Genomic DNA, 25,781 nt, shown 5'->3' with positions numbered 1-25,781 from the left:
GTATTGTTTGTAATCCTGACATTTGTTTATTTGTTGCTATTCATATTCATTTATAAAATCAGAGCTGTCTACAAACAACGGTACATAAAATGTAGAGTGAAAACCGTATGAAAAGTTAAACTTAGAAATTGGGTGGGTGACCAAATTGATCAGTGGTCTGGAAACCAAGCCTCATGAGGAAAGGTTGAGGGAGTTGGGTATATGTAGCCTGGAAAAGAAGAGTTTGAGAGGAGATATGATAGCCACCGTCAAATAACTGAAGGATTGTCACATGGGAAATGGAGCAAGCAGCAAGCTTGTTTTCTCCTGCTCTGGAGGGTAGGATTCAAGTTACAAGAAAGGCTATTCCTACTATGATTCTATGACTTAACATCAGGAAGAACTTTGATGGTAAGAGCTGTTTGACAGTGGAACGGGCTCTTATGATACATTGAGGACTCTCCATCTCAGGAGCTGACAGCTTCTCAGTCTCACGGCGTAGTAAACAACTTTTTTTCCAAGCATCAGCGGTTGATCCCCTGCTCACTGCTATCTCCAGAGTGAATTCAGTAGCCAAGATTTATGTATTGGCTATCAGCAGTCACCACTTAATTATCTCTGTTGGCAAGGTGCCGACAGAAGATGCTCAGTCCGCCATGTTCCTCCCCCAGAAGTATAAAGCAATACTTAGCTTCCATTCTCCCCTTCTGTGCAGTCAAATCTCGACGTGGATCCTGGGTTGGACCATATTGGATCATCCAGAATTCGTGGGGAGAGCGCTGGGGAGAAAAGGTGGGCTGATCTCCACTTCTTTGGCCATTGGGGAGTTTGGGTGGAGTGGGGCAGGAAGCATAGGAACTGGGCAGGGGTGCTGTGTGCCTGGCATGAGAGAATCAGATGGGGTGGGTGAAGCCCATCAACATCCTTGTTAAGCTGGGGGGGGAGGGGGTGCTTCCATCTCAGGACTTACAAGGGTTGTCTTTTGACTACAATGGACCAGAACTGGCTATAAGGCTTGGGACTGGGACAGGGGGCAGTGGATGAGAGTGGGCTTTAGGAAGCTGCCTAGCCTAGTATTTGATTGTGCCTCTCTCAGGATCTCAGGCAGAGGGGGGTCTTTCATATCAGCTTTTAACTGGAGGTGCTGGGGAATGAACTTGGGACGTCCCTGTGCTTCGTCACAGGAGAGTGCTGGTCAGTAATCACACAGTTCAAAGGTGGAGTTAACTCTTTATTAGCAAAAGCACAACCTCCACATATTTGGTTGAGTGTCAGGTCTAAGGAGCAGAGCAGCTCCTACCTGGTGAATCTCCTCCATGAAAATCAGTTGCTGAGACTGAAAGCCTCCTCACCAGGGCTTTCCCCCAGCAATCAGAGACTGTGCCTGCATGCAACCAACCAACCTCACCTCCCCCCTTTTCATGCCTCTTCTGGTTCTGGAAGATGGGGGTAGCAGAGCTTGTTACAGCAAGAGGGAGAGACATCCTGGCTGACTCCTTTCTGCCTTTTGGCTTCCCTCCTCTCCTGCTTCAGCTTCTGCCTCTGATTCTAGTCTTCTCTCTGCCACAGACTCTCCCTGCTCACTAACGCCTGTTGCCTCCAGCTTCCGACCCATCCTCTTCCCCGTCTTCTCCCTCTGACCACCACCACTCCCCGGGCTCTGAGCCTTCTCCCCTTGGGGGGTTCCCCAGCTGATTCCTGCCACCATTCCTCTGCATCCAACCAGTCCATGACACACAGTCTCTCCCAGGCACACAGGTAGTTAGTTGCCTTATAGCAACTCAGGCTAGTTGTCTGTCTAGCTCATGATTATCTAATCTGATGGACAACAGGACCCCTCCTCTCCTGCTTCCTGATCCTCTGAAGTGGAGATAGAAACTGGGACCTTCTGCTTGGAAGCAGGTGTTCTACCACAGAGCTGGCGCCTCTCCCAAACTTATTTTTCAGGGGAGAGGTTGAGCACACACATGGTGTGCAAAAGGACTCAGCTTCAATTCCCGGCATCTCTAGTTAAAAACAAGGAGGTCAGAGAACAGATCATTGGAAAGACAATTTCTCCAGCAAGCCAGTCAGGGTAGACGGAGGTCACTAAACTTTTGGTGGGTATATGGGGAATTTTGAGTAAGTGCTCTGGGTGTTGATTACAAAATGGCTGCTGTGGGGTATGGAGTATAACACAAAATGGCCGCCGTGGAGGGTGGGGGTTTGGCATAACACCAAATGGCCACTGTGGCGCGTGAGTCATAATAGAAAATGGCTGTTGCTTCCGAAAGAGCAGGAACAGTGACAGGATCACAAAATTGTGTGGGCTTCAAGGGGGGAGAAAAGCCACCTACATCAGCCAAGGCTACATTTGCTTGCAGAGAGAAGCTCTTTGTGTCTTTCCTCTGTTCAGAACGGAAGGGAAGGTGTCTGGCTCTGGCATCAAATGAAATGTGGGCTGGTTTGAAGGGTGTGTGTTAAAGGTAGGAGAGGCCGAGCCATTGAGAAGAGGAACTGAGCAGGAAGAGCTCCCTTGAGCATCACTTTGCTGACCTCTGGAGGAGACAAGATTGGGCTAGATCAAGGACCTTGCGGCCCCCCAGCTGGCGTGCTTGGACTGACACGCCTGCCAGGCGCCGAGCGCAGGGCTTTGGCCTGGAGCTCAGCCAGAGCCGTGACACTTTTGACCCCATTCTCTTCCCACCTAGGGCTACTTCCGGCTGCACCGTGGCACCAATACTTGCGGCATTGCCATGTTCGCGGCAACGGCGCTTGTCCGGGATTCCGAGGGAAAGAAGCCTGTGGTTTGCCGTCCTTGATGGCGCAACTGCATTCATGATCTGGAGTCCAACATCATCTGGAAGCGACCGCATGGGCCGACTCCTACAGTGCATCACCTCTTTTTGGCTCGAATCAGGCCTGCCATTGTTGTTTCTCCCTTGCACAGCTTCTAATGCCACAAGCTGTCATACCCCAGCCATATTTTTCTACAGCATTATGTCAATGAACGGTGCAGACCCCCAATTTTGTTGTTGTGGACTGCATCCCAGCAATGGGGCAGGGTTGAAGCCAGCAGTGGGGGACCTATATTTCTGGGGGCCCTTGTTGCGCAACCAGCAACGAGGTCTAGGTAACCACTGTTTTCTTCTTCTTCTATTTTTTTATTAGTTTTACATAAAAGTTTTACACCATAAACATAACATTTTCACACATTAAAAAAGGGGTTCTTTCAAACCTTGAGACCTCCATCCTTCCCCTCATAGGTTCCAATTCTATTCCTGCATCTCCTACTGTAATCCATCTTTTATATAATCATAGTATCCAAAATCCATGTTACATTACAAGTGTTATTGTATTCCTGCCAATGATTTCAGCTGTTTACAGTGATCTCTCAGACAGGTGAGAAAGTTATTCCAGTCTTTTAAAAATACTTGGTCTTCCTGATTTCTGGCCTTTCCCATCAGTCTTGCCATTTCTGCATATATCATCAGCTTGATCTGCCACTCTTCTCTGGGCGGTACTTCTTCTTTCTATCTCTGGGCAAGAAGCATCCTTGCTGTTATCTTCTTCAATGGGGTTGTTCCATGACAGATCAGCACATTTTAATATAAACAAAATTTGCTACTACATCTCAGATTTTGATTAAAATTCTTGTACTGGATTATCTCACCTATCAAAATCACTAGTGTGAATAAAAAAATTGCTATGCCTTATTGTTTTTGAGTTATTGCAGGGATGAAAATAAGGGGAAATTAGGAAAGTGTTATATGCATAGCAGTGGCGTAGCGTGGGTTGTCAGCACCCGGGGCAAGGCAAGTAATTTGCGCCCCCTAACCCATGGATTTGCGCCCCCTAACCCATGGATTTGTGCCCCCTAACCCTAACCCCCAGATGTTGCGCCCGGTGCGGCCGGCCCCCCCTGCACCCCCCACGCTATGCCACTGATGCATACAGAATGCACTTCTTAAAGCAATTGTTTAAAGCAATGTGAACAAAAGTCGCTTCTGGGGCCCCTCTGGGATTAGGAGCCCTGAAGCTTAAGCTTCATTAGTTTCATAGTATTCATGTTTATTAAAGTTTTTTTGTGTGTGTGTTACAAAACAAACAGATAAACAGGGAAAGGTACATCTATTGCCTCAATTTATAGCCTTTGTCAGTCATGGCCCGGGTGAGAGCCAAAATGGGATAGGACCAAACTGCTTCTCGGTCTTGCTGACCCCTAGTGGGGGGAGAACAGGCTGCTCTTCACATAGGTCTCTGAACAGATTGCTTGCAGATGACATTTGAAATGAGGTTAATTTGCCCTAAGAGGACAAATATATACTGAAGAATTGGGGACCAAGACCCAGTGGGGTGGCTGAAATGTTGGGACTGGGGAGGGATATATCCGTCTATTTTGGGTTTCTCTGTTTGTGATTTTTTCAAACTTAATATAGCTCTCCACATTTCTGCAATGATTTGACATAAAAAAGAACTTGTTAAATTAGTCAGAATATATTTCCACCTTTGCAAGCAATTGTCCTCAATGATGCCTGGCATTATGTTTCCCGCCCCCCCCCCCCCCCGGATGCATTCTTACTTTCCTCTGTTATAAGCAATTTGGTAGACATTGGTTGAAATTTCAGAAAACTCTTGACTGAAGGATTCCCTTTGGCATGAAGTTTTGAAGGTGAAAATCAGGTTGTTTTCTTGTTCAAATGCAAACAGAGCTGAATTTCTCCTGCATTCCTAGGGTGGAGCTATGTTTAAATTGCTATGAAGCTCAGAGTGACCGTGGGCCAGTGGAACACTCTCAGCCTAAACTACCCTGCAGAGAAAGATAAAAGGGGAGGGCAGAGAACCTTGTTTGTCTCCTTCTTGCATGGGGATGAGAAGGGAGAAATAGAAGCATAATTTAAAACAAACACATGCAGAGGGAGGTAGGAAGTAATTGCATTTCCCCCAGACAATTCCGTTTTTCTACCCATCATCTAATTCATAGAATTTGCTTGCAATCTTGTATCCCCAAATGGTTTTTACAGTCTATTCTTACAATTATGGGATATATATATATTTTTAAATGAAGACTGTGGCCCCATCTGCACTATACTTTTAAAGCAGTATTATACCACTTTAAACAATCACGTTCTCGCCCAAAGAATTATGGGAGTTGTAGTTGGTAAAAGGTGCTGAGAGTTGTTAGGAAGACCCCCCCCCCCATTCCACTCATGGAGCTACAATTCTCAGAGTAGGTTAACAATCAGACCCTCTTCCCATGGATCACTGGAAATTGTAGCTTGGGGGGGGGATAGGGGCCTGCATACCCTTAACAAACTACAGCTCCCAGAATTCGGGGGGGGGGGAGAGCCATGACTATTTAAAGTGGTACAATACTGCTTTAAATTCATATTGCAGCTGGGACCAGAAATGCACTGAATTTCCCCATGTTGGCAGGTTTTAAGGTAGTGATTCAGAAAATAGTGGGCTGTGTGTATGTTTCACTCTTCTTTCTTTATGGGGCATTACAGAAATGGGCCTGCATTAAGAGTTTCAGCTTCCAGCAAATGCAGTTTCTGTTTTGATTTTCCCTTGCATTCATATTTCACACGCAAACGTCATGAGCTGTTTCTGGTATTTCATGTTACCTTTCGCTCTCTCTGTGCATGAAGTTGGTTTCTTTTCTGCCGTCTCATCTCGCTTGGGGTTGCCACTCCCTGCCCTCAACATCTGCAATGCCTTTAACAGTTGCAAAGGTCATACCATAAAATAAGACCCTTTCCCACAAATCTCCCCCCCCCCCCGCTGCTCTTGAAAACACAGATGCCCTGCTGGAGAGTGAGCTGAGAACCCCGGTGTGTATTACCAGAAGTGGGGCAGCTTGCCAATGTCATTTTCTCATCTTTCCACAACCTTCGCTTCAGTTCACATCAGTTTGGTTTTTTCTTTTCAAAGGCTACATGAAAATCCACCAACATCGTAGTGCATTCCCAAAAATACACATATGTCTATGAGATTTTGCCTAATATGGCACATTTTCGCAAAGCACTTCCCTAAAATATCATTCATTCCTGGGTGTGTGTGGGTGTGTTGATATGTTGATTGTTCACCTAAAATTAGCATGTGCATTTCTGTAAACGTTACTTGGCCAAAGAACTGCACTGTGGCTTTGGAGATGTGTGAATTTTGAAGGATGGCTGTGTTTTGAATCATGTAATGTTTCAGAAAGTGCAGATTAAGAGAGTAGATGGAATGCAATTTCTCCCCATCCATCAGAGTGGGGAAACTTTTTTCCCAGTTCAAGGGCCGCCCTCCCTTCTTTGCAGGTATCAGGGGGCCACGAGCCACTGGTGAGCAGTTCCAGAGGCAAAAGTGGCCGAAACAATGTGAATTTGGTCTTTGCGAGCCAGTGTGGTGTAGTGGTTAAGAGCGATAGACTTGTAATCTGGGGAGCCGGGTTCGAGTCTCCGCTCCTCCACATGCAGCTGCTGGGTGACCTTGGGCCAGTCACACTTCTCTGAAGTCTCCCAGCCCCACTCACCTCACAGTGTTTGTTGTGGGGGAGGAAGGGAAAGGAGAATGTTAGCCGCTTTGAGACTCCTTCAGGTAGTGATAAAGCAGGATATCAAATCCAAACTCTTCTTCTTCTTCGCAGAGTAGACTACCATTTGCAGGCCCCCCTCCACTCTGTCTTCCATCCAGAGAGGACTTCTATGTAAATCCCACTCTTTGTGCATCTGATGAAAGAGGCTGCAGATGCTTGCTCAATAAACCAGTAGACTCGGGAAACATAATGTCTCTAAGCGCTTCTATTTTCGCAACAGATTTAAGAGGGGGCTGTTTTATTGGGATTCCTGGGCTCTACCCAATGTTGTGTCCAATAGTGGACAGGCAAATATTAAAATTGTGCAGCAGAGGAATGCAATGCACCAGCTGCTTTAGCAAAAACTCATTGCCCAGTCCACAGTGCAAATGAATTTTCAGGCTGCTTATGCATTCATTTGGACAACTTTCCACTGAAATGTTTCGAAACATTTCAAATGACTGTAGTTTGATGGGGTGCATGCAACTGCCTCTCTCTCCCGCACAACTTGAGAATTCTATTGGGCGGGTGCAGGAAAGGGAAAACCTTGTTGCTGGACTACAACTCCTATCATCCCTGGGCTAGGCTGATGGGAGTTGAGGTCCAGCTACACCTGGAAAGACAAATGCTCCCTGTCTCTGAATGAAACTGCACCCACTCTTCTTCAACACTTGGAGCAAAGTGGAAATGATAAAACAGCCATTTGGAGGCACTGCACGTTTAAGTGAAATTGCAGAGGGCCTTCTCGGCAGTGGCACCCTCCCTGTGGAACGCCCTCACACCAGATGTGAAGGAAGTAAAGAACTACACAACTCTTAGAAGACATCTGAAGGCAGCCCTGTACCGGGAAGTTTGTAATGTTTGACATTTCGTTATGTTTTTATATGTGTTGGAAGCTGCCCAGAGTGGCTAGGGCAACTCAGTCAGATGGGCGGGGTATACATAATAAAATTATGATTGTATGGAGCACCAGTGAGAAAGCCTGCAATTGCCATATTCATTCCCTCCAAACCTCCTTGCTCCAACTCTCCACAGGCCTCAAAGTCAATGCAAAGGCTCGTGGGATTGCACTCGCAAAGGCTTGTGCGATTGCTAGGTGCTGTTTTTGCACTCTTTTTGCCCCTTTTCATGCCATTACTGGGTTTGCAGTGGTGCACATGTGCCATGAACACATGTAAATGCAGTGTTAAGGTGAATGCCCAGCCTTGCCAGCCTCAGGACCTGGCCCTGGTGGCAACTGCAGTCAGATGAGAAAATAAAAGCAAGTGTTCATGTTAAAACAGTCAGGGAAGTTTAGAAACAGGTGCCTCTTCCTGAGCAGCTTAGCACCTTCTCATAAAGAGGGTGGCTGGTGGAGAGTGTGGTTAGGTATGGAACTTGCTTCTTCACACCTCTGTGTTCAAAAGGTGCAAATAAAAGAAAAACCACACAGATGGAGAAATAGACTCAAAGCAACAGAGGCAGGCTGTCCTTGCGGCTCGAGGAGTTGACCGCCTGCTTCCCCCCAGCAGACAGGGTGGAAAGATGAGCCCTTCCAAATAGTACAGAGAGAACCACAAAAGAGGCGATGCAAAGCTTGGTTGAAAAAGAGTTAGAAGAGGAGACCCTATAAGGAAAGGTCTAAACCGATGGTTCCTAAAGGGGGCAGTGGGATTACCAAGGGGGTGCTAACAGGCAAGGGGGTGGCAAGGAGGCACTGGAAGTCTAAATGACTTCTCATGAAAAGCTGGTATCACTGGATCAATTAAACAAGATGGTTTTAGCTGGCTTTTGAAAAAACATTGTAATTCATTGTTACTGTTTGGTTATTGTCTTCCTTAATGAGTTGTGCAAACTGTCATTTTGAAGAAATGCTTTTTGGCAGGTACGGTAAGGGGCACCTGCAATGAGTTTATGGAACCAAGGGGTCAGTGGCCCACAAAAGTTTGGGAACTACCGATCTATACGGTGCTTGCAGTGCATTCTGCTTTGCATGCAGAAGGTCCCAGGTTCAATCCCCGCCATCTCCGGGTAGGGCTAGGAGATACTCCCTGTCTGAAACCCTGGAGAGCTGCTGCCAGTCAGTGCAGGCAGTACCAAGTTAGATGGACCAGTGGTCTGTCTCAGTATAAGGCAGCTTCCTATGCTCCTCCAGGCTAGCTTCTGAAACTTGGAAAGGATTTTAAAGCCAACTTAGCCCAATGTAAAACTCAAAGGAGAACGACCCAAAGTTTATGTTCTCAACAGTGTTGTATGAGATGGTACAAGAAACCACAATATGATCACAGAATAACAGAACTGGAAAAACAAAAGGGAAGTGAAATCTGGAGACAGACAAAATATATTCAAAATTCCATCTAAATATAAAGAAGCTTTGGTGTGAACTATGCGTTGATTCAAAGCAATCTCTTCTACTTCATGACCTGCCCCAGACAACCCGAGAATTAAATTCTCATGTTGGTGTTTATGTTATAAAGAAGGATAATAGTCACCAGCTGTGCTGTTATCTAGAGCAGAAATCACCAGCCTCAGCCTTGAGAAGCCCAACATAGAGAGTATTCATGTCCTTTCATGCCTATCTCCTGTGTTTTATGCCATGTGGAGTGTCTTTTTCATTCTTATCTTCCACATTCCAGTTTAGTCCAACAGAAAACACAAGTAACTCGGAACAGGGAGTATGCCAAATAAAAAGACAACCATAGATATCAGTGGAGCAAATAATGAGCCCTGATACTGACTCGCAGGACTTCAAATAAAATAAAACGAAAAGGGTCACAAAGGCTTTCTTGGATTTCAGCAGGGATACACAAGATATCAGAAGTCATATGAGGAAATCTGCTTTCACAGGAGGGAACCTGCTCCCGGTCCAAATTCAGCTAAACCCAAGAGGTAGAGCGATGATCATGATAATAATAATAATAATAATAATAATAATAATAATAATAATAATAATTGGCAAAGGTTTTCAGAAATCAAAACTACTCAGCAACTGTAGGGGCTGTCACTGTATTTCAGCTTATTTCAAAGTTTTATGGCAGATGACTGTGGCTTCCTGAAACCAAACTTTGGTTCAGACTTTGAGGGCGCTTGCTCCTCGTCTGCAGCACCCCAGAACCCAAAAGATAGGTCTAAGGTGAAGAAGGACTTCTTGTTGTCTGGCCTCCCCCTCTCCCCTTCAGCTTCGCTGGATAACCCCATGTTACAGCATTATGAGAGGGAGAAAAACTTCTCCCCATCTACTCCCTCCACACTGTGCATCACTGTGGATTGGGAAGATTTACATTTCAGTTTGAGCGGAATTAAATTCTCCCCCAGCCCACGTCTCAAAACAGAGAACCTAATAGATGGGCAGCCCAGCTCCACATGTGACATGAATTCAGGCCCCAGTGTCAGCATGCAGACGTCTTGGGCAGCCATTGGGAGTGGAGGGCTTTTTGGAGCTGATGCTCGTCCTGGGCCAAGTGGCTGCTGCATGTGAATCTATATTTCCCACTATGCTCCAGAACAGTGGAAGCATCAGGCATTGTGAGGGCACTGTCCGAAATCTTAAATGATGGCCTGATACAATCTATTGCTCTAGCCAGGAATAGCCATAGGCAGGAGAAGGGAGCTCTGGGGAAGAAGGAGAGCCCACTGAGGACTCATTCAAACCTGGAAACAGCCTCACAGGGGTTCTGCCTTCACCTCTCCCCCCGCACCCTTATGCTCAAAAGGGGTTCCTGGGATGTTGCTTTTACTTTAATTATATATTTTGTGGTTTTGTATTTTGATTTTGTTCTGTGAGCTGCCCTGAGACCTCTGGGTATAGGGCGGTATATAAATTCAATCAATCAATCAATGGCCATATCCCTCCTCTCTAAAGAAAAGAAGTCCAACAAATTTTGACTTCCAATCATAGCAGAGGTGCTCAAGCCCCCTGATCTTTTCTGTACAGTGGTACCTCTGGATTCGAACGGGATCTATTCCGGAGCCCCGTTCGCATCCTGAAGCGAACGTAATACGTGACTGTGCGTGCGCGTGTTTCGCCACTTCCATGCATGCGCGAGATATTATGTTGAGCGTCTGCGCATGCGCGAGTGGCAAAACCCGGAAGTAACACGTTCCGTTACTTCTGGGTCACCGCGGAGCACAACCTGAAAATGCTCAACCTGAAGTGTATTCATTCCGAGGTGTGCCTGTACATCCTTCTCCAATGCTCCAAACACCTTCACCCAGATACATGCCCCAAAGTCAAACATAAGAATAAATAAAATTTATTGGGCTCTTGAACCACTGGACTTCATTTGCTGTTCCACTTCTCCATTTCTGGGCCCAGAAGACGAGCTGCGGCTAATCCTGTGGCAGCCCCTGGATGTGGGCTCTTCCTCAGTGTGAGGAGGAACTCCGCATACCTCCATCGCAAATGACGCCGGCTATCCTAGGGTGGCGCTCCTCTCCAGGTGGCCCTTCCTAGAACTGATGGAGGTAAAGTCTATGCTACTGCTGAGGCACACGGCCCAGAGAGAAGACTACAAGTGGGTTGGCCCTTTTCCTCTCCTCCGCTCGACCCTGAGCTCACACTCGACCTTGAGCTCACACGGCCGCCAGGCCTTCGCTGACAGGCATGTTGATGTGCGCCGTCAGCAGTGGTTCAGGCTCCCCCTCGTGCAACACAAACACCTGCAACACGAAGGAGATGAGAGGAGGGAGGGCCTGTGGTCGGCATGCCAACACAGCGGCCATCTTGGATTGCAAGTCAGCATACAAACTGGGAACAAGGCACAGGGAAGGCAGTGAGAGCCAGTGTGGTGTAGTGGTTAAGAGCGGTAGTCTCGTAATCTGGGGAACCAGGTTCGCGTCTCCGCTCCTCCACATGCAGCTGCTGGGTGACCTTGGGCCAGTCACACTTCTCTGAAGTCTCTCAGCCCCACTCACCTCACAGAGTGTTTGTTGTGGGGGAGGAAGGGAAAGGAGAATGTTAGCCGCTTTGAGACTCCTGAAGGGGAGTGAAAGGCGGGATATCAAATCCAAACTCTTCTTCTTCTTCTTCTTCTTCAGGCTTTTTCTTTTGGCAGGCAACCCCCCCCCCCCCCAAGACTGAAACAACTGGGAAATCAATGGCATGGGAAGTCAAGGGGCAGGCCTGTCAGGAGTGGGGTGGGGAATCAAAGCAGGAACACTAACCTTAATAATATCCGAGGTCCCTTGTTCGCTCAGACACTCCACAAAGGTGGCCAGAGGGTAATTCAATCCTGGAACCAACATGGGAGTCTGCAGGGAGGCAAGAAAAAGGCAGGAAATTCTTATGGCAAGCAGCGTGTTGGGGAAGAGGGCTAAGAGCCCAAGGAGGGAGGCGTGTAGCATGGGGCAAATCTGTAACTCCAGCTGAGCCTGAGTTAGGGTTTTTGGCCAAAGTTGTTGAGCTATTTTTGCAAAATCTCAATAAAAAAAGTTTTTGAGCTATTTGTAAGGAAATCAATAATAATAATAATAATAATAATAATAATAATAATAATAATAAATTTATTATTTCTACCCCACCCATCTGGCTGGCTTTCAACAGCCGCTCTGGGTGGCTTCCAGCAGAATATTAAAATACAACGATTCATTAAATATTAAAAGCTTCCCTAAACAGGGATAACCTACACTTCCGACATGGGTTGCCACATGTCTGGATTTTCAAGGACTTCTTAGTGTTTCCCGCCCGGACACTGCTTCCGACTGCTTAATCCCAGCTATGTCTCGGAAATTCCAGACACATGACAACTGTACTCTGAGAAGGCCACTGGACTGGTTATACAGGGAGCCTGTGCAAAACATTTAGGAGAGGGAGTCAGGGGAGATCCAATTTAGGAGAAGGATGGAATTACCTTAAAGAAAGGATGCTCTATGGAGTAGAGTTTTTCATCATACAGGAAGCTGATGAGAAGGTTGGCGACTGCACGGGTATCTGACATGTTCTGGAGGTTAAGGGTCAACTTGAAGGTAGGGCCCATGCCCTGGACCTGCAGAAGGGAGAGAAGTGCATTATGGGAATGAGTGTGTGAGACAAAGGGGAATGAGGATGGGGGGGGGGAAGTGTCTCAGCAATGTCTCAACATTTCATCAAGAGGGGACTCTGGGTAATATCCAACCCAAAGGTGCCTCCGGACTTTCACTATTTTGCAGGGGAAAGCACATGGGAACTTTAGGTTTGCACAGCCCTAGCACAACAAATCCACTTTAAAAAAAAAGAACTGGACATTTTACGGTTTGGAAAGTGATAGGGAAATACAAAATATGGGATGAACAAATGATTAATGGGAAGAGGTATAAACATTCCTGCAAGTAAATCAGAATGAATGCTCATTAATGACCAGATATAATCAAACCTCCTCCTGAGGTCTGTGCAAGAAAATAAGGATGAATTCTCAATAAACAGGTAATCCAGAGGGACCCCAAATCAGATTAGGCCCACTGACGCCAATGAACTTGAGCTACTCCAGTTTATTGAGTTCAGTGAGTCTACTGTGAGCATGACTTAGTTGGATACAACAGCTCAAGCAAAGCCCATCCCTTCTCAAGAATTCCTAATTTACTCCATTTATTTATTTATTTTTAACTATTTTATTTTCATTTTTAACAAAATTCTTATACATTTAAATCATTTTCAATTTTTACACATTTGAGATTACTTGAATCCCTGGACTTCCCCCACCCTCCCCTAGTTTCCCATTTTTAATTATTCTTTCTATTGCATCTAATCACATTTTCCCAATCCATTTTATCTCTTTTTTAGAACTTTAATTTTGTTTCATTATAAGTGTTATAACAATCCTGCTAGCGTTTTTAAATATTTACAGTGGTCTTTAAGATGCTTTATAATCCCTGCCCCCCATTCTTTACTGAATTTTTCCTCATCTTGGTGTCTGATCTTCACTGTCATCTTTGCCATTTTGGCACAGTCCATCATCTTGGCTATCCACTCTTCCCTGGCTGGGACCAATTTACTCCTTTTTTAAAAAGCAGCCCACCTTTTTTCTTGCACCATCCTCTGATTTAACACACTATTTCCTTTCCTCCCCTCACCCCATCCTGGGGTCACCCCTCCAGCTGTCTTCTCTTTTCCAGGGACTGGCACCATTTTTAAGGAAGCCCGCCTCGATTCAGACCAGTCCTGTATTCATTTCCCCCTCCCCCTTCCTCCTCACCACAGCGTTCATCTTCAGCTGCTCCTGCGCCGACTCAGACACAGGCGTCATGTTGCACTGAAGCGCTTGGGCGTAGGCTCGGGCCGCCATGAGTCGGATGCGGCTCAGGTCTGTCTGAAACACCCGGTGCATGGCTGAGCGAGGGCGGGGGATGGGAAGGAAGCAAAGTGAAACAGGGAGGAGGGAGGAGAGAAATGAGACCTTCCCTTGTGCCATCATCAAAACACCCTCTGCCTGCAGAAATTAGGGGGTCTGTTGTGCTAGAGCACTTAGGTCCTAGAATCAATTCTGAGCATCTCGTTCCTGGCTGAGATCACCCACAAACCACGCTCCACATAAAGGTCTTCCTGCACCAGTTTGTATAAGGTAAAGGTAAAGGGACCCCTGACCATTAGGTCCAGTCGTGACCGACTCTGGGGTTGTGGTGCTCATCTCGCTTTATAGGCCGAGGGAGCCGGCGTTTGTCCGCAGACAGTTTCCGGGTCATGTGGCCAGCATGACTAAGCCGCTTCTGTCAAACCAGAGCAGCGCACGGAAACGCCGTTTACCTTCCCGCCGGAGCGGTACCTATTTAACCACTTGCACTTTGATGCGCTTTCGAACTGCTAGGTTGGCAGGAGCTGGGACCAAGCAACGGGAGCTCACCCCATAGCGGGGATTCGAACAGCCGACCTTCTGATCAGCAAGTCCTAGGCTCTGTGGTTTAACCCACAGCGCCACCCGCATCCCACCAGTTTGTATTCATAGCCACAAAATATGAACAGGGACTTTTGTGTTTAGCAGAATTCTCGGGGGTTCTTATGCTGCAACTGTAGAAAAATATGATCAAACACAGTTATGGTATTGAGATGTACAGGACTTGATGAATTGTTTGAACAAAATACTTTGTTCCGATACGCAAGATTGAACTCCAGGCCAAGACCAGCCAGCCCCTATGGAAGGAAGAAGCCTCAGCCAAAGAACATAAAGAAGATAAAGATGAAGATTGGCAAAATAAATTATTAAACTATGCAGGACAAATCATTACAAAAAAGGGCAATTGTTTAAAGCGTATTTTTAAAGCTTTGTGTACAGATTTTTACATTAGTATAACTTTTAAAAGTCACCTGTAATAAGATGAAGAATGTTTTAACGTTGGATTGTTAAGTATATAAGGTTTTATGGATGTGCATAAACAAGTACATTGTAATGGAACCAAGAGGGGGAGTGGAGGGAAAATTCATGGTTTAATTTGGTTATGATTTTTTTCTGTTTTAAAAAAATTATTATTTTTGGGAAATCAATAAATTACAGTGGTGCCCCGCAAGAGGAATGCCTCGCAAGACGGAAAACCCGCTAGACGAAAGGGTTTTCCGTTTCTGAGCTGCTTCGCAAGACGATTTTCCCTATGGGCTTGCTTTGCAAGACGAAAACGTCTTGCGAGTGTTCCGATTTTTCCCTGCTCCCCCCCCTTTTTCTAAGCCGCTAATAGCCTTTTAGCCGCTAATCCGCTAAGCCTTTAATAGCCGCTAAGCCTTTAATAGCCGCTAAACCGCTAATAGCGCTAATCCGCTAAGCCGCTAATAGGGTTGCTTCGCAAGACGAAAAAACCGCTAGATGAAGAGACTCGCGGAACGGATTAATTTCGTCTTGCGAGGCACCACTGTATTATATAAAAAAGGTAAAAAAAAACCCAACTAGCCATTTTTAAGGTTTATTCAAAGAGATTCTAAAGCCTCTACATGTGTAAAGAGGAAATGTTTCCTGATCCAGAGACCATAGAGGAAGGAGCTAGGAGTTTGCATCTGGCAGGGATGTTGTGTGCCTGTAAGAGAGGCTGCCATGCACCGAGACGCACTGCTCATGCGACTCACCCACGCCACTCTCCCGCTCCCGCAGCGTCTGGTCCACATACAGCTTTGTCTTCTTGGGCACGTTGAGCTTGATGCTCTGGGCAACGGGGGCTCCAACAACCGCATCCCGCTTGTCAAACGTGGCAGTGCGTTTTAGGATCTTGATGATCAGGCCCCCGCCTAGGAGAAGAGCAGAAACTCATGTATGCGACTACAGCGGCAAGAATGTGACTCGCCCAAAAATGGAAAGAAGAAGAAGAAGAAGTCCCAGCAAAGGAAGAATGGATACAAAAACTTATGGAATATGCAGAAATAGCTAAACTTACGGGAAGGATAAGAAAGCAAGATAACAAACTTTTTATAAAATAATGGAAATGGTTTATTGAATATTTACAGATAAATTGTAAGCAAATAAAAACATTGGCAGGATTCTTGTAATAACCTGCAGTTTCTTAAGAGTATATATTTAAAGAAGATGAATAAATGAACAAATTAAGCTAATTTGGATATGCAGAAGATATTAAAAATAAAGTTAAGGAACTGCAGAAAGTGGGGGAAGGAAGTCAAGTTTTGAAATGTCAAAATGATTGTATAATCAGTGAACCGTATAAATCTGAAAACTATAAAAAAAATTTAAAAAAAAAAGAGAGAAGGGGGAGAAACGACAGATGGGCAGGGAGTCAAGTAGGACAGGGAAGTGCCTTCACTTGATAGGCTCTCCACCCCTGTTCGATACAACCCACTCCAGCAAGTTTAGACCAACATGCCTTTCTCCCAAGAAAGCCTGAGAGATGAGCATCTTCAGCAAAATTCTCAGCTGCAACTCGTTCTTCACAGCTTGGGCTCCATATCAGGAGGGACAACTGCATGCTGCAACCAGACTGTAGCTCTGTAGATTTCAAAGCCTCTAAGCTCAGGTGCAGCTTACCCCTGAATGCTACCTGCTGGCTGCCCCCTGGGGAAGGGCAGAAGGTCGGGCTCAGTGCTCTGACTTCACAAGGCACAACATCTGCTCTTACCTTGGGTGGTCATGACAAGCGTGTTATCTTCCCTCCCATAGCGGCCGAAGCAGATGCTGCTGACAACGTCCTGGCAGCAGAAACAGAGAAAAAGAGATGAAGGTGGGTTGCTGCTTTTCGCAGGGAGAAGGAAGACAGGTGGGCTTGTCTTTGGTGTGGCCGTATAGCTTTCCTTTCTTTGATTTGGTCTTTGCCAGTAGTGCAGCACCTGCTTTTCATGCTGAAGGTCTGAGAGTCAATCCCCAATGGCCTCTCCAGCTAGGGGGAAGGCTGGGAAGATCCTCTGCCTGAAACCCTGGAGAGCAGCGACCAATCAGTGGTAGCCAATACTGAGCTAGAGGGACCAATGGTGTGACTTGGCCTTTGTCAGGTTCCCACATCCCTATGGGAGCTCTTTGTCTTCTCGTGGCTCTCTCACTGCATCTCCACCCTCCCAGCCCAGGGCACCTCATCTCCTCCCAGGCTGCCTCCCTGCCAGCTCTCCTTCACCTCCTGTGAGTCCTCCCTCTGCCAAGAACAGTCTCCCTCTCCCTGTGTGCTCAGTTCAGGAGCTGAGAAGGGCCAGGAATGGCCCACAGCAGGTCCGGAACAGGTAGGCTGAGTGAGGATACAGCCTGTGAACTGTTACTGAAGAAGGGAACTGTAGGGGAGGCCATCTGCAGCAGGAAGGGTGCCTCTCTGGACCAAGGGAGTTTCTGCTTTGCATGCAGGTTGAATCCTCAACATCCCCAGTTTGAAAAGGGATCCTGGGCAAGAAGGACCAGTGGTGTGATCAAGTCATAGGCAAGTTCCAATGCCTTACCAGACCCACATTCAACAGGAGCCATGTTTTCCAGGAACTTACTCAAGGAGTCTTGGTTCTCTAGTTCTCCTGTTTCAATCCCACAGATGACAAACACACATCCCGTTAGAGTGAGGGATGAGACAGAGCAGCCTGGGCTCAGAGAAACAAACATACAGTCTCACACACAAACACCTCCCGCACCCACGCTGCGACCAGCTCCTGTGCCAAACCACCAGAATGCCCTCATTCAGCCCTGAATGTGGGCACCCCCTGTTCCTGCCTCTCACCTGCGTTTGGATGATGTTCACAAGGTTCTTGTCCTGGTATATGTGCACCTCCATATTGGCCAAGGCGACCAGCACAGCATGGAAGCTCTGGAACTTCTCATCTAGGGGACTCAAAGTGATGGGGGTGGCTGGCAACGGGACCACCCAGAGCTTCTTCCCCTGCCACGAGGAAAAGACATTCAGGAACCCGACAGAACAGCTTCTCCGACCTGGCCCCCAATTGATTTCCTTGCTAATTAAGGCCCCCCCCTAGGATTACCCTTCTTTTAACAAGATCCTCCTTTAAAACAGAATTGGGCACAGCAATAGCACCACCTGGGGACCACATGCATACACTTACACAACACAATGCCCTTCAATGTACCTTGGCTCCATTCACTTAACTCTAATGCACCTTGAGTTCCAGAAGTGAGCCAAGGTTCAAGTTAAGAGCTGCTGCCTTCAGTTGACAGTTTGAGGTGAGGCAGATTGCCAAAGCTGTGGCCAGTAATTAAAGCTGCCCTCCACCCCATGACCCCACAACCTTCTGAGTAAAGCTTTGAAGGGTTTCGTCGGAGCAGGCCACCACAATGTTCTTCTGGACCCAGGACAAGCCCACGGCTTGAGAACTCAGCTCAATGCAGTATTTAGGTCGCTTGGAGTTCCTGCGTGGGAGAGAAAGACAGCAATGGCAGGTCAAGTCCAGGCCTGGCCTCCTTGTGGTCAGCAAAGCAGGCAACTCCAGTGCCAAGATGGGTGATGCACAAGATATGGGGCTTTTCCTTGCCATATTCTTAAGAGCTTGCTCTGAAACTTGTCAGCCTCCCTCTTCAACCCATCAGGCCCTCTCTGCCCTCCCAAAACACCCCCAGCAGCCCCTCCTCTGCCCACCTGCGGAGGATGTAGATGCACCCATTACGGCAGGCCACTATGAGCCGATATTCCACATCATACTGTCCTGTGACGTCCAGAAAGGCTGGCACGCTTGGTACCTTTGTCTGCCATTAAAAAAGGAAAACAGTGCTGAAGCCGGATACTGCCCCACTCCCTGGCATGTTGCCTCGCAGGGGACAGACGCGAGAGGGACCTATTTTAAATAGTCACATCACCAGGATGGGATTGGCAGGCGGGTGGTCACCCCTGGGCAGTTTTGAGGGTTTTCTAGTTGAAACAGACACCCCCATTCGTTACCAATATCCCTGCCACTGAAACTCAGCCTCCTGAGATTTCACAGACATGGGCCACAGCATTCAAACCTACAAAATCTAGAAACCTGCTCTTTGTTGTCGCTTTTAAACCGGATGCCATGCAATCAGTGGAGGTTGGCGCTTACCAGAACTGATAGGGCACAAGGCAACAGTAACTGGAGCCAGACAAGTGCAGCCACACTTCTAAGTAAGGAAACAGTGAAGTGGAGGTTGGCAAAAGCCAGACTAAGGTTGGTAGCGCAGTGTCCCAATCGCCTTCATGGTCTAGCTCCCACTACAGGGAATGGTGAATCCAACAGCTTATTGTTTTATTCATTCATTGCATTTGTATCCCACACTTCCTCCCAGGGAGGAAATTTGTAAAAATATTCCTTTTGCATCCTCATAACATCCCTCGGTGGTAGGTTAAGGCTCAAATATGATGGCTGCCCAAGATCGCCCAGTTAACTTCAGGGTTGGGAGCAAATCTGAAAGCAGATCTCCTCAGTCGCGACTCCAATACTCGATTCCCCCAACATTGTCTTGAATTCTGCAACTGGTTGTTGCGATTGTGAGGAACACCAGAGCAAGCGGCTTCCGCTTAGCCTCAAAGGGCATAAGGCAGAGAACAAAATGGCCCTCTCTTCCCCCTCTTGAAATAAGCATGCTATTCAGCTTCAGAGCACTCCTCTCCAGGGCCTCACCTGCACCAGCATACTGAAGGGCTCAGGATCCAAGATGATGATGTCGCTGTTCTCCGTCCCAAGCACCAGGCAGCTGATAGAGCCCTCGTCTGCCACGCTCTTCTTCAGGGTGGTCATGCAGGTAATCAGTGACTGAAAGATAAGGAGGGGCAAAGGGGCAACTTTATGCATCAAGAGAGGTGAACCCCAAGGGACTAGGATATGTTTCCCGGCCATGGGCAACTGGTTCTGTAAGTGCACTTCCAGTCTGGGACATTTGGGGGCATGGGAACCTTGTGCCTAACCCTTTTGCTACTTGATTGCCCCAAGTTGTGATTTTAAAAGATGTGTCACCTAAGCAAGGCCATTCTTGGCTTCAGGGAAGAGTTGGCAGTATTTGCCTGGGATCAACCAAACAGCATCCCAAAGCTCTTCCTCCTCTGGGATGTTCAGGGCAGGAGTGGATATGGAACATCAGAGTACACACCTGGCGCTTGAGCGGCTGCATTTTATACTGGTTCACAAAGGACTCCATCTCAGGAGGGTCAAGGGCCAGGAACCTGCAGAGCAGATGGGGAAGGTGATGAAAGGAGCCCAGGGTCCCAGCCCACAGGGGGGGGGGAGAGGGAGAGGGAGAGGGAGAGAGACTGCATTCAACAGAGGATGAAAAAAGGAGACCATTTCTCACGATCAAAGCTGCGTTCCCATCAGCCTGAAGCAGAGAACTTGGGCTGGAGTGGGCATTACAGGAACATCCAAAACTGCCTTGTACTGAGTCAGAGCACTGGCCAATCTAACTCAGTATTGACTACACTGACTGGCAGCAGTTCTCCAGGATTTCTGGCAGGAGCTTTTCCCAGCCCTGCCTGGAGATTCCCAGCCCTGCCCACACCAAAGAACTCACCTCAAAGACTGCACTGACAAGGGCGGCTCCGTATTTTCTTTGTCTGCGTTTTCCCTGTTGAGACACATCAGGCAAGTCAGGAGGGAGAGCCTTGGGCTTCTGTGGCTCATGCCAGTGTGGCACAGTGAACAGTCCTGAACCACAGAGCCCTAGGCAAGCTTGTTCGCCCTGAGCCTCTGCTTCTCTAGTCAATTAAATGGGATCTTTCATAGCCCAGACATGTGGGGGTGACCAAAAAGCGGATTATGAAGCATATTTTTTGCATGCCAATGTAAGAAATAAACCCCCCCTCCGCCTGGCATGCTCTCCATTCCCACCTGCCCCTAGTTGACCCCCAAGCCTTGTTTGCTTATCCTCCTGATGTTTAGAGATGGCTCAGAAGACTTGGTCTCGCCCTGCCCAGCTTCAGAGCTGCTTACCGGATCATCTCCAGTGTCTCCTTCATTGACAGAAGGTCAACCTTGTCCTACCAAGAGAGAAGGAGGACAGTCAACGGCTGCTCCCTACAAGAGAGGCAGACTTAAGAAACTGGAAGGACTGCTGGTGATGAATCAGAAACCAAGAGGGATTTGCACTCCAATTAAACAATTGCATTTATATCCCACTTTTCACCCAAGCAGCTCAGGGTGGCAGACGTGGTTCTCCCCCTTCACATCTGATCCTCACAACAACCTTGTGAAGTAGTCAAAATAAAAAAAATTCCTTCCAGTAGCACCTTAAAGACCAACTAAGTTAGTTCTTGGTATGAGCTTTCGTGTGCATGCACACTTCTTCAGATACACTGTGTATAGAGGTAGAGCAGTGTATCTGAAGAAGTGTGCATGCACACGAAAGCTCATACCAAGAACTAACTTAGTTGGTCTTTAAGGTGCTACTGGAAGGAATTTTTTTTATTTTGACTATGGCAGACCAACACGGCTACCTATCTGTAACTTGTGAAGTAGGTCAGACTGAGAGACGACGACTGGCCCAAGCCGTGAGCTTCACAGCTGAGTGTGATTTGAATCCTGGTCTCCCAGGCCCTAGGTCAACACCCTAACCCAGGAATGGGAAACTGTTTCCAGTCCAAGGGCCACATTCCATCCCAAGTAACTTTCTAGGGCCCAGTGGTGGGCAGAGCCAGCAGCAAAAGTGGATGGAGCCATAGATACAAATTTTATATTTTCATGCAGTTTCAACACAACCCTTTTTTGCCCTCCATACAGGCAAGCAAGAGGCATCATAGAACATATTCCAGCCTTGCAAAAGCACCCAGGAAGGGTGAAAAAGCAGGTCTAGTAAGGGGTATGGTCTGGGGGTGGAGGCTACGGCCTTGAGAGAGACCCGAGAGCCAGGCAGAGAGGGCTGGAAGTTCACCACTTCTGCTCCAACCACACTGGCCCTCAGGCAGGAAGGATGGGAGGGAAGGTACCTAAAGACCCATGACCAAAGGGGTTCTGTCTAGCAGACAGCTTCCCCAAGCCCTCCCTCCTCCTCCTCACCTCCTTTGCCTGCTCCCAGACATCCTTCTCTGTGGAGTTGACTTCCAAGGGGGGCAGAGCATAGCGGAAGTAGGGGCGCATGTTCTTGTACACGTAGATGTAGGGACCGGCAGCCACCCCCACAGCAGGAACACACAGCTCATGACGCTCCATCAGGAAGGCAGCCACACTTGTGGGCAAGTCCAACAGGACATTCTCGCTCAGGAGGTCCATGCCGTGGTACACCTTCAGCTTCATCTCATGTCCTGTAGGGCCCAAGTCGCCCACCACCAGCTGGGAAAGGGGGAAAGCAAAACAACAACTAGGAGCCTCCTCGAATAATAGCCAAGGATGTGTGTCCCTTTGGAGTCTCTGAAACCTAAATAGATAAACCTAAAAGCAAGCAGGCAAAAGGAACAAAGAGGAGACTAGGAACGTGCACTCAAAATCTACACAAGAAAAATGGTATTCATGCAACAAAAGCCTATTAGGCCCACCTGTCTTCCTTCTCCCTGCAAAAAGAGAAAGAGGTAGAGAAAGAAGGGAAGAGGCACCCAAAAGGCAGCAGATTTGCAGGTGTGATGAATATGGGCAGTACAAGAGAAGGGTTTGTGGATGTGACAGCGACAGTTCCCTTACCTTACAGTCTCCATCACCATGCAGGTCAGCCAGGGCTGGAAAAGACAGCAGAAACTGTATCAGCCCCATTAAAAAGACCCACACATAAACAGGGGAAAGGGCAGAGGAGCCCCATCCCCCCCAAAGCTACTATTTTTATAAGGATACCAGGCAACATCCCCTGTTGAAAGTAAAGTCACCTGCAATTGACTTCACCCCAGAGGCACACCCCCTCCATTGTCCCCCAAGATAGACAGATGCAAACAACAGAATTGTTAAGAAAATATAGGTTAATGCAAGTCTCCTGCAGATGCAGGTAAGTCAACAGGGAGGCACACAGCTTTAGCAGAAACTCGGATGCTGGAATGGAAGGAGCTTCTCTGGAGCTGTTCGAATAGGGAAAATTAACTATATGCTTTCATGAGATCAACAGAAGTGAGTGACTTCCCTTGTTGGAGAATCTCTACTATTCTCCTGAGGCTTTCCATGTGTTTCTTTACCTTTAAATCAAAGCAAACAAAGTAGATACCAGAGAATTTAAGTACTGTATTGTAGTACCTGTTCCATAATCTGAATACTGGTTTGGAAGAAATAACCCACTCAGAATCCTGAAATTCAAGGAAATAATAGACTTCTCCAAAAACCCCAAAATGCCTTGAATTGACACTGTGGGAGAATAACATACCTCCCCCAACCCTTGAAAGCTTTAAAATCAGCCAAGTGTCCACAGAAGAATCTCCACCATCCAGGAGAAGTAAAAGCAGGTGAGGAAAGGATGCAATATGGTTGGTGCTACACTTTCCTCAACCACACAGTGGTGTAGCACCCTCTGGTGGAACGAAGGGTGACATGGTGAGCCCAACATTACCATAAGGGGATGGCGCACCTTCTGGTGGGCATGAGGATCAACACTGCTGACCTCGGTTATCCACAATGCCATCGCTTCTTGATGTTGGAATGAGGGGTGCTTCACTAGCCTCGACTGCCCAGAAGATGGGGTGTCTTCTGACGAGCTTCAGTCATACAGCCATAGAACCATAGAGTTGGAAGGGATCCTGAGGGTCATCAAGTCCAACCCTCATTGATCAATGTGGATGATCAATTTTGTTTGCATTAACTTCTACTAGGGCTTCTCAGGCCACTCCCTCAATTTTTCTTTTTAGAGATCCAAATGGTGACACTGGTCAGCACTGGTCAGCCATTGCCTCCCTGTCCAGCCATTCTATGGGTAGAAACTGGATGCCTCCCTTCCATTGGACAAAAAAAGAAAGACGCAGCTCTGAACATGTGCAGGCAGCATTTCCTATACTACTAAGCCACATCTGATCCCCACATGTCTGCTATTGGAGGCAACAAATTCCAGGACAGAGGATGCAGCCTTATAAAAAGAGTAGTTCTCAGACTGAGTCACTCCTTATTCCCACAATGGTCCAGAGCAATGTTACATTATGGAGCATTCTGGGAGATCTACATGACAGCTCCCAGTTGTCTGGTACTGATTCAGAGCTCTGCTGTCAGGTAAACCCACCAAGGCACATTGTAGCAGGAGAGGGCCCACCAAAGACCACTCAAGTCTGCTGGGACCTATCCTTGCCTTCCTTCCTTAACCACTTCCACCAAAGCAAGCTGTCACAAAGTAGGCATTGCTCGTGCTGCAGTGTGGAAAACAAAATATGCTTTTACCTACTGCAAAGCCAGGGAGAACCAGCAGAGTCAAAACTATGCCCGTCTCAACCACTGTACATTATGATCGCCATATTCACCCATCAAAACAGGAAAGAGACAATGCTTATTAAGGAGAGAGAAAACGAACTCAGACTTACTGACGCAAGAGGAAAAGGTGTGGAGGCTGGCCACTGGGTCGTAGTGGGCATCCAGCCATTTGGAATTGGCTTGAATGCTGCAATGGATGAAGGAAAGGTTGAAAAATGTGCAAAATGAAATATATTGCAGACAGTTTCAGCCCAGAGAGCCAATTCTCTAGGAGTCTCTGTTCACACCTGACCTAAATCCCTCCGAACCATGAAGCTTCCACAGAGTGGTGACAGACACTCAGAAGTCTTGATTTTCTGCCACAAAAATCAGTGTGTTCTGAAAGAACCCAGGAGTCCTGACTCTGTTTCTTTGTCTTTCTCTCAGATACACAATTCCAAGTTGCACCCCTCTTACAGCTCATCGTGATTCTCTCTCATGCAGCTGGGCAAAGAACTCCTCAAAGTCTTTGAGTCTGCAATTCTGTGCACAAATACCTGGGAACAAGCTCCGTTGAGCTCAATGGGACTGACTTCTGAGTCAAAATGCCCAGGATTGGTGCTGTTTATTTGTATCCTGTCTTTCATCCAAGGAGCTGACGGTGTCATACACAGTTCTAAATATATTAAGGATGAGGATGTTCTTGTGAACTAGATGGGTTTATTCTCATTCAAAAATCTATTATGTCCAGCAAACATTTCTCTCCCAGGAGTCAAACAGATACTGATGGGGCAAAGCTCCCACCCGTGCAAAAAAAAAGCAATTTGCCTACAATTTTTGCCTCCCTTCTTCCCCCCAATATTGTCACTACCCACAGCCAGAAAAATACAAACCAGTTCCTTAGGCAAAACGAATGCGGCAAAAGACTCACTTCCATATTATCTACATGTCCTCATCACCCGCTATACTGGGGTTTTGAGCAGTTCATCTATGCCTGGTTGACACCTTTTTTATTTAGATGAAGAGGTTGCTCTGTGCGTTTGACAGTTGCACTTGGGGGCAGAAACGGAGCAGACAAAGAAGTTCTCTTCTGCACGGAAATGGGCTGTTGGGAACTTGCAGCACCTGTTGGATTTCTGCCTGCCTCCGTGGTGCAGCTGCGACAGGGCTCCTCCTCGGGGGTGAGATAGAGGGGGAGGAACTGGTCACAGTGCAGACCCGCGTCACCAACCGGAGGGGGTGGAATGGAAACCAAAACAAACGCATGCGCACCCACTTTTCTTCTAGGGAACCCAGGAGTCCGACCTGCAGGCACCAGCCTCCTCCCCCCCTCCTCCCTCGCCAGCGCAGGCAAGACTCCTGAAAGCGGGGAGGGGACGGGGGGGCAAGTGAAAAAGAGGAAGGGGGGAGCAGCTGCCCTCCAAAACGCGACCTCTCCGGGCTTTACCCGTCGCCAGCGGCTCCCGAGGACGACGAAGGCAGCGCCGCGGCCGCCATGGATAAGCCAGGGGATCCGTCGCCATGGAAACCCCGCGGCAGCCAATGGGTGCGCCGAGAAAAGGAGTCCCGCCCCTCCCAGCAGAAGTCCGCGCGCTCATAGACTTGCGGAGAGTTGAAGACTAACACGCAAGCACACACCCAAGCAGCTTCCGGGCTGACTTGGCCGGT

At 47.6% G+C, this 25,781-nt stretch overlaps 2 protein-coding genes across 11 annotated transcripts in view; one reads left to right on the top strand and one right to left on the bottom strand.

The window, feature by feature from the left end:
• CTSW (cathepsin W) overlaps positions 1 to 3,674 on the top strand; it is a 30,022-nt gene extending 26,348 nt beyond the window's left edge. For 7 of the 8 annotated variants that reach the window (XM_082202827.1, XM_082202826.1, XM_082202829.1 and 4 more), the window contains 2 exons: positions 695 to 771; positions 2,670 to 3,674. In XM_082202827.1, the coding sequence (XP_082058953.1) occupies positions 695 to 771; positions 2,670 to 2,780 (188 nt within the window). In that variant the 3' untranslated portion in view covers positions 2,781 to 3,674. The remainder of the gene's footprint in view (positions 1 to 694; positions 772 to 2,669) is intronic. The other variant, XM_082202828.1, reaches the window with a different exon arrangement.
• Positions 3,675 to 10,736: 7,062 nt separating this feature from the next.
• Positions 10,737 to 25,685, bottom strand: BBS1 (Bardet-Biedl syndrome 1). Of its 3 annotated transcripts, none has more exons than XM_082202749.1 (17): positions 25,561 to 25,685; positions 24,245 to 24,321; positions 22,443 to 22,477; positions 21,825 to 22,097; positions 20,763 to 20,809; positions 20,344 to 20,397; positions 19,927 to 19,999; positions 19,461 to 19,592; positions 18,461 to 18,567; positions 18,114 to 18,234; positions 17,591 to 17,749; positions 16,520 to 16,589; positions 15,522 to 15,680; positions 13,669 to 13,802; positions 12,349 to 12,483; positions 11,663 to 11,749; positions 10,737 to 11,158 (listed from the first exon to the last, which is right to left on the bottom strand). In XM_082202749.1, the coding sequence occupies exons 1-17, from the start codon at positions 25,608 to 25,610 to the stop codon at positions 11,072 to 11,074; spliced, it is 1,800 nt and encodes a 599-aa protein (XP_082058875.1). In that variant the 5' UTR covers positions 25,611 to 25,685; the 3' UTR covers positions 10,737 to 11,071. The 3 variants fall into 3 exon arrangements, with proteins under 3 accessions (XP_082058875.1, XP_082058876.1, XP_082058877.1); XM_082202750.1 differs by having other exon boundaries at positions 25,546 to 25,638; XM_082202751.1 differs by lacking the exon at positions 25,561 to 25,685 and adding an exon at positions 25,045 to 25,196.
• Between the last annotated feature and the right edge of the window lie 96 nt (positions 25,686 to 25,781).

Source organism: Podarcis vaucheri (genome assembly GCF_965113315.1).
Source record: "Podarcis vaucheri genome assembly, chromosome: 16".
NCBI lineage: Eukaryota > Metazoa > Chordata > Lepidosauria > Squamata > Lacertidae > Podarcis > Podarcis vaucheri.
This window is presented reverse-complemented; position numbering and strand designations above follow the sequence as displayed.